Source organism: Eleginops maclovinus, chromosome 5 (assembly GCF_036324505.1).
Source record: "Eleginops maclovinus isolate JMC-PN-2008 ecotype Puerto Natales chromosome 5, JC_Emac_rtc_rv5, whole genome shotgun sequence".
Classification (NCBI taxonomy): domain Eukaryota; kingdom Metazoa; phylum Chordata; class Actinopteri; order Perciformes; family Eleginopidae; genus Eleginops; species Eleginops maclovinus.
Window position 1 is genome coordinate 1,314,983 of NC_086353.1, and position 7,792 is coordinate 1,322,774.

Consider the following 7,792-nt stretch of genomic DNA (forward strand, 5'->3'; position numbering starts at 1 on the left):
TGGTTTCCTATGGTTCATAATTTAATCCAGCATGAGTGCACATACTGCTGTGAGCCATTACAAACAACACCAGGGAGTGTGTTAATGTGGCTCTGAGGTCATCACAACAACAACAACATGTTTCTGTAACACAACAAGAGCTTTGCAGGGCGGAGAGGAAACACACAGACAAGGATGAGGGGGGGTTTGATCACTGATGGCACAAAGACGATCTGTGGTCTTTAAAAGTGAATGGTCGTGTAGCTGCACGGGTGAGACAGGGCAAACATAACAACAAAAGGCACATGCAATAACCATGAAGTGACTTTTAAGCTGGTCACATGACAGACAAGTTTCTGATGTCATCAAAATGTACTTCCTAACACATATTTTAAAAGCTCATCAGGGAGTTATCTGTATCTAGCTTTGCTTAATAATACATTATGACGCCAAAAATATTTTGGATACAATATGGGAAATCGTTACAAGGTGGCGCAACACAACAGGAAATGGGACCAAATCAATGAAGAGTGGGATTATGGGTAATAATAAATACGTCCTGCATGTCATGTGTGAGTTATTTAAAATGTTGCAGGGATTTAATTAACTCTGTCATTGATTTAATATTGAACCGTTATCTGCTCATGTCCTTTATGTTCCTGCATTAAATATTAAAACAACTTCTGCATGAGGATTCAATTATTAATATACATATTGATTGAAATTGCAAATTCCTACGCCTTAAGGAAAAGGATCATGATTTTTATCTAACCTGATTTGTTTTGGGCTCAGAGCGAGACGCGCTTTCGTGCGTCTTCAGGAAACATTAGGACCTCTAACATCTATGTACATGAACTCGCCGGTACGGCTTTTTGATCGACTCTACGGACACCTGACTGAAGTCACGGAAGTGCTCGCAGTGACAGAGGAAGCGTTGTGTGACGATGACGGGACAGTAACCTGGTTCAAGTGTTATCCTAAAATCATTGCACCTCCCTTCACGTGAGAACTGAAAATCATCCTGACCTCTGATTGGTTACACCGCAGAATCCCTGTGACCAATCAGAGGTGAGGATGAGCAGGGGGCGGGGCACAAGAGGCATGACGGTGCTTCCTGCGGGCGGACAGGAAGCAGGAAGTGGGCGGAGAGCCTTCACTGGACCTTGGTGACGGCGTCGTGGATGGACTCAGCCACGTAGTCGATGTTGCTGCTGGTCAGACCGCACATGTTGATGCGGCCGCTCGCCATCAGGTACACGTGCTTCTCTTTGATCATGTACTCCACCTGTTTGGCTGCAACACACACCACAACACGGGGGGGTCACAGAGGGAAGAGCAAATGCTGCATGCAAAGAATCACTAACTGGGTTGTTTGTTTATGGATTGCATGAGACCGCTAGTTTCTTAATTCGCTGAACCCTGATATTTCCAGGTATGACCGTATGTGTGTGACAGTGTCGGTGTGTGTGTGTGTGTTTCCCACTCACGGTTGAGGCCGGTGAAGCTGAACATGCCGATCTGCTGGGTGATGTGGTCCCAGGTCCCCGGGGTGCCCAGAGCTTGCAGCTTGCTCTTCAGCTGATCCCTCATTAGCAGCACGCGGTCGGCCATCGTCTTTACGTTGCCCTTCCTGCAGAGAGGATTCATTATGTTTAGGGCTGTCAAAGTTAACGCGTTATTAACGGCGATAACGCACCTTCCTTTTAACGGAACGGGAGGTTTTCTCGAAAAGACCGGGGTAATATGTACGTGCTGCAAAGTGAATGAAGTTTCCTCCGGAGTTCGCCGAGTTTAAAATATCACTCACTGACCAAGCATAGCGCTGATTCAGAGACCCCACAGAGGACAACATAATAGCTAAATGGTGGCTACAGACTGTAGGTCAGTGAACACTGTGGAGGATGAGGCTCTGCTAGAGTCAAAACGACCTTCTTAGGCGCCTTGGAGAGACGCCTCTGAGAAAAAGATTCATAACTTTGTTGGAATAACAATGATGTTTACTGTCTTGAATAAATATCATTACATATTTATAATTCATTATAACTATATAATTAGTAAACGTTGTTTATTATAAAGCAGTCATTTATCCTCCTACGAAAACTAGAAAAATATCCTTTTAAAAAAGGTACATTTAGAGCAGATAAATAATGTGTGATTAAAGACAGCCTGAATTATTTTATATCTCTGTGCTTTTGATATGTTTTATATCGTTCCAAAACCCAAAGCTCTCTGATATTACTCCATGTTTTATCCTCTGAATCTGCTCTTGCATGTGCCCTTAAATGATGAAAGTCCTATATAAGGGTAAAGGTAGAGTTATTCCAGACAGAGCACTGGAAACATTTGGCAGTAGACCCCCCTCCCATGTGTTTAAAACCTCTCTCATGCTTGTAGCGTCTCAGTTGTGTTTGGAGCGTACCATTCGGCGAAGAGCTCGGGGCAGTTGAGGGTCTTGCTGACGATGCGCGCTCCCTGAGACGGTGGGTTGGACCAGGTGGTCCTGACGATCTTCTCCATCTGGGACAGGATGCGGGTCAGGTTCTCTCCGTCCTGAGCCACGACGGTGAGGTTTCCAACTCTCTCGTCTGTAATGGTGAGAGGAAGAGTTAGTATTTTCAGTTCTGGTTACAAGGAGTACACTTAGGGCTCTTGTTGTTGAGAGGAATAGGTATTCTTCATTAGAAAAAGTGGTACAAATATGTATAAAAGTAAGGAGACAGATTTAGAATGGATGTACAAGTGTAACAGACTGACAGATGGATCAGTAATGGGTCTAGAAAAAGGGTCCCAGACTATGGATTTATTTGAAAAACACTCCTGGAAGTTCCTTTAGTTTTTGTTTCCAAGTTTGCAACACGTTTAATTTCATTTAATATTTATAATTATGACTGCATGTCATTATTTCTACGTGTGTGTGTGTGATGTGCACTCACTGTAGAGGCCGAAGTTCTTGGAGAAGGACTGAGCGATGAACAGCTCGAAGCCCTCGGAGACGAAGTAGCGGATGGCCCAGGCGTCTTTATCCAGAGAGCCGGAGGCAAAGCCCTGGTAGGCCGAGTCGAAGAACACAAACAGATTCCTCCTCTACGGAAAAATAAAGATATGCTAATGAGTCGTATGTCTTTCAGTGGGAAGTCAAATAAACTCATACATGTTTCATCTGTGTGTTTTATATTTCCACTAGTCTGAAAAAAGACATGTTTTGGAAGCAAAATAGTCCCAAAAAGAACAGCTGATGTCACCTTCATGATCTCTGCGATCTTCTTCCACTCCTCCTGGGTCGGGTCGGTGCCGGTGGGGTTGTGAGCGCAGGCATGCAGGACGAAGATGGAGTGCTCTGGAGCTTTCTGTGGAGACAAGGTGCACTTAATTGATCCTTAATTGGGGACATTTTCTTCACAGCAGCGTGTGAAAACGAGGCGTTGTAAACATCTCAAAATAGAAATAAAACAGAACTAAAAAGTTAAGTTAAGAAGAAGTCGCTGAAAATAAATAGACTTCTTGACTGAATTCCTGACACCTCAATGTGGTTTTTAAGACAACTGAATCATGGCAGTGGATTTGGACAGCAATAGGTTAATGTCGTTCACTGTCAGGTGTGACATCATCTGTATCCAAAGAAAAATGTGGAATAACCGGCCACAAAATAACCACATACATCTTGAAAGATATCCATCACAATGTCAGGTGGATTTCATACCTAATATAGTAATAAATACAAATCTAAACCTAAGATGCTTCTGTCCTCTGCTGTGTTGGAGATGGAATCACATTTATTGCTGAGTCATGAGATCAGGTCATGAGTCGTTGGAGTGTAATTGATATATACAAAAATAATGTACCTCTGATTTATATCTTTAAATATACAACATGTGACGTTATTATGTCATTGAAAAGCAGTGAACGAAAGTGTGTGGGATAGAAAATGCCATTTATTATAAAGGCAGCAAATAGTTTTCCATGTATCAGACAAATTAATGTCAAGACGTTAATTTTAGACAAAGTTTGATGAGTAATTCTACTTCTAATAAGAGGATTTTTGGAGGTTTTTAAAGCTGGAAATCCTGTGGCAACACTAAGATTTGATTGGCTAACAACACAAGTCACAGGACTGAGTGAGAACAGGAGGTTCATTTAATTTCAGGCTGTCCGTTGCCTCCGAAATCTGTATTGCGCAATAATGACCAACTAATAGTCATTATATCCACTTTACTGAGGATTGGGTTTCGTCATAATCCCGCAGCCCTAATACCGAATGTCCAAGTTTTACCTAACCTCTCCAGTCATCTCTATATGAAAAGGCTAACACCTAGCAAACATTTACTTTCTTAAGTTGTCCCTCCTCACCTCCAGGTCGTCCAGGAGCCCGGCGAGGTCCAGGCCTCTGTTAGCAGCATCCCAGTAGTGGTATGGACGGATATCCTTGAATCCAGCATCAGCAAACACACTGTTGTGGTTCTCTGGGAGGAGCAAAGAAAATCAAATGACTTCGTGTCACCATCGCTAAGCTAAATGCGGCTAATGGTGGGCGTCGTGACGTTTAGTCGGCTCACTGAGACACTTTTTAGCCGTTTTTGTCGTAGAATAAAGATCTCTTCAGCTTGTCTTAACCAAAGACCTTATTTCAGGCATCTAACCAAAAACACATTCAAAGAACCATTGACTTCCAGACAAGGGAACTGGAAGTGGTCAAATGCTGACTCATATCTGGGTTTAGGACTCATTCCTGCTTCACTAGATCTTACTAACCCCAGGTGGGCGCTGACACGTAGACGGGCGTGGCCGTGTTGTTGACGCCGTTGTACCAACGCCGCAGGAACTCAGCCCCGATCCTCAAGGCACCCGTCCCCCCCAGAGCCTGGACACCCCCGACCTGAGGGAGGAAACAGAAACAGGCTGACACATGAAACAAATAATGACAACTGGGCAAAAATCTACTAATATAAAACGTTAAATAAGAAATACAGCCGTGTTATTTATGAGATATTTCCTGTATCAAACCGTTTTCTCTTTAATCTATAAGATGTTTGTCTTGGTTTACGTTACTGTGTGTGTGTGTGTGTGTGTGTGTGTGTGTGTGTGTGTGTGTGTGTGTGTGTGTGTGTGTGTGTGTGTGTGAAAGGTAGTATTTGGCAGGCAGATGGTGCAGAAGCTTTGAGAGGAAGTTGATTTGCAGCCAGAATTTCTAACAAGATATCAATGTGTGAGCATCTTCCTGCGTATTCTATGTGATAGTGTGTGTGTGTGTGTGTGTGTGTGTGTGTGTGTGTGTGTGTGTGTGTGTCTCACCCTGTTGTCCTTGATAGCGGCGCTGTCGTCTCCCAGGGCGACCTTGGAGGAGGCGGATCGGAACTCCGGCAGGCCGAGGATGGGCAGGTACTCGTGGTTCAGGCTGCTGTCGTCGACGATCAGACGCTCCACCTTCTTTACTACCGGCAGCACCCAGGGCTGGCAGTCATCGGTACGGTAAGCTGCAGGGGACACAGAGCAACAGTTTCATCAGCAAGGAGCTACTGATTTCACATCTTACACTGGGGACAGGAGTGGTCACACAGCTGGGTTTCACTGGTGAGGATAACAGACAGAATGTAGAGCTTTCTGCAACAATTTGGCAAAAATACATGCGTGAACTTAATTGCATGATCAAAATCATGATTCATTTCCAGGTAACTTGTACTCTCTGGTAGTTGCACCAAAAATAATTGGTATTTGTTGCCATATTTGCTTTAATTTTATTCCAGAAACCTGGGAATTTCAGCATAAAAATCCACATTTTCTCATTGGTCACAACAATACTTAAATGTGTAAGTATTTTTTTGCAGATAAACATCATTTATAATATGTTTTCACTTATCATTGCACCATTTTAGATCCAGAGTGTGCAGTGTAGCAATAACCTTGCAGCCGGACATGCTAAAGCTAAAGACAGACACACAAAATGAGAATAGGTGAGTCTATGTGGGAAAGAGAGCAGAAAACTGTACGAATTCCTTGTGTCCAATGATGTAACATACTCCCTGAAGGTCACCATAAATAAATGACTGAGCTGTGTGTCGCACATATTTGACTCCTTAAGAACTCGTGCAGCCTCCTTCTGTATGAGGGCTTGTGCAGAGCTGTATCAAATATCAGGCGTTCGCCGCAGCTGTAGAGGAACTATCAAAAGGTCAAACACGCAGGCTGGTGCTGGATCAGAGGATCTTAATTTACTGCGGTGAGTTCAGGGTCAAAAATGCAGATAACCGTGACTAAAAAAGGCCAGAAACTCTCAAAACAGATACTTCTAAAAACCTTCCTGGACTTATACTTCCCACAAAATAAGGTCTAAGGTATAATGTTTTGACAGCACTTTCCTTTACTGGTTCTTGTTTATTTAACTATATGTTCTGTTGAATACCCCAAGAACATTTGAATCATCGAGGATCCTGCCATTGGTTTGTCTAGTTAAACAGAAGCGTTAAAGCCACGGCAAGCAAATGTACAGCATGGGCGGGGCTTTCTTTATTTCCAATTATTTCCAGCCCAAACTGGTTTGATTTGTTTTGGCGACGATGTACCAAAGTGCAGCTCTGGTCTAAGTCCACGGTGCCTCATCAGAGAAGGTAAACTCTAATAACCCTCAGAGGGGAAGCTAGGTCTCTGGAGCCAGAAGTGCTGATCACCAGATCCTGTGTACTTTATTTAATCTGGAGATGTTGTATTGTTCAGAAACAGCTGAAATGTCCCTTTTCTGATGTCTTTTCACTGATAATTAATAACAAAGGTATCTTTTCAGTGTCACACACAATGAGGACACAGAAAGCAAAAAATGAAGGAAGACATGAGATTCAAAATCTACTTTTGTTTGTGGTTCTTTGCGTAAAAGAGTAAAAATGCACGAGTTCAAGTGATATCATATTAACTATAAAAGGGATGCAATAAAGAGCAACATTATCTTGATCTGATCTGATTTAATTCTGGAAATGTTGAGGTAACTTATTTTGTTGTACACCGTAACACTGACTAATGCTGCTGATAATGTTTCTCTAGGTTCTTTCAAATGCACTCATTAAAAAAGGTGACACCATCAACACCAAACGATGAAGCAAATGGACAAAAATGATCTGATAGCTTCAGAACTAGCAGGACTACTATGCTATGATTCAGAAATTGTATTTAGGGTCTGATTTAAACCTGCAGACTTCACATCAGGCCAGATAATTCGGATCATTCCTGGCATCCCTGAGAAATAATCTGAATAAATTAAATACAATATATGAGAAATAGTTCCTTTGAATTTACCAAACCTCGTATCTCTATGTATGATACTGATTAAAAACGAGAAGATGACACAAATCAGTATTTAGAATGTGCTGGTGTAATGGATAATGATGCATTCAGGGACACAGGTAAAACAGTAGAAGAAAAAGTGAGCAAGACTTCCACACACACCATAATGAACAGGATCAATTGGTTCAAGTATTTTTGGGTAAATGGTGAAAGAGCAAAGAGGTTCCGCATCCTCAGAGTGTCATTTGTTTCCTTTATTCTAAAACATGAAGCATTTGTATTCATCTGACAGCTGTCATCGTGACGCTAATGTTCGTGCAGATTGTTAGCATCACTGCTAGCTTGTAGCGAAGGTCAAATCAAAGAGTTGCTAATGATTCATAGCATTGTGACACGAGCACTGCACCAAGGCTGGGGTGCGGGGGGGCGACTCGATAGCCAAGTGAAGCTAACAAGCACAGCGGGAAGCACCACACTTTGGAGGGCTAACTCACCGGTAGTAAGCTAACTTAGCATTAGCATTAGCATTGAGTTTGACTTACCT

General features: G+C 42.6%; 1 protein-coding gene across 1 annotated transcript in view; it reads right to left on the reverse strand.

Annotated features, from left to right (window-relative positions):
* Window positions 1–7,792, reverse strand: part of LOC134864573 (aspartate aminotransferase, cytoplasmic-like) — an 8,021-nt gene continuing 229 nt past the window's right edge. The window contains exons 1-9 of the mRNA XM_063883658.1: window positions 7,791–7,792; window positions 5,269–5,450; window positions 4,729–4,852; window positions 4,327–4,439; window positions 3,222–3,326; window positions 2,913–3,063; window positions 2,399–2,564; window positions 1,467–1,609; window positions 1–1,272 (exon numbers count right to left, since the gene is read on the reverse strand). The exon at window positions 7,791–7,792 is cut by the window's right edge and continues 229 nt beyond it. Coding sequence (XP_063739728.1) covers window positions 1,133–1,272; window positions 1,467–1,609; window positions 2,399–2,564; window positions 2,913–3,063; window positions 3,222–3,326; window positions 4,327–4,439; window positions 4,729–4,852; window positions 5,269–5,450; window positions 7,791–7,792 — 1,126 coding nt within the window. The 3' untranslated portion in view covers window positions 1–1,132. The remainder of the gene's footprint in view (window positions 1,273–1,466; window positions 1,610–2,398; window positions 2,565–2,912; window positions 3,064–3,221; window positions 3,327–4,326; window positions 4,440–4,728; window positions 4,853–5,268; window positions 5,451–7,790) is intronic.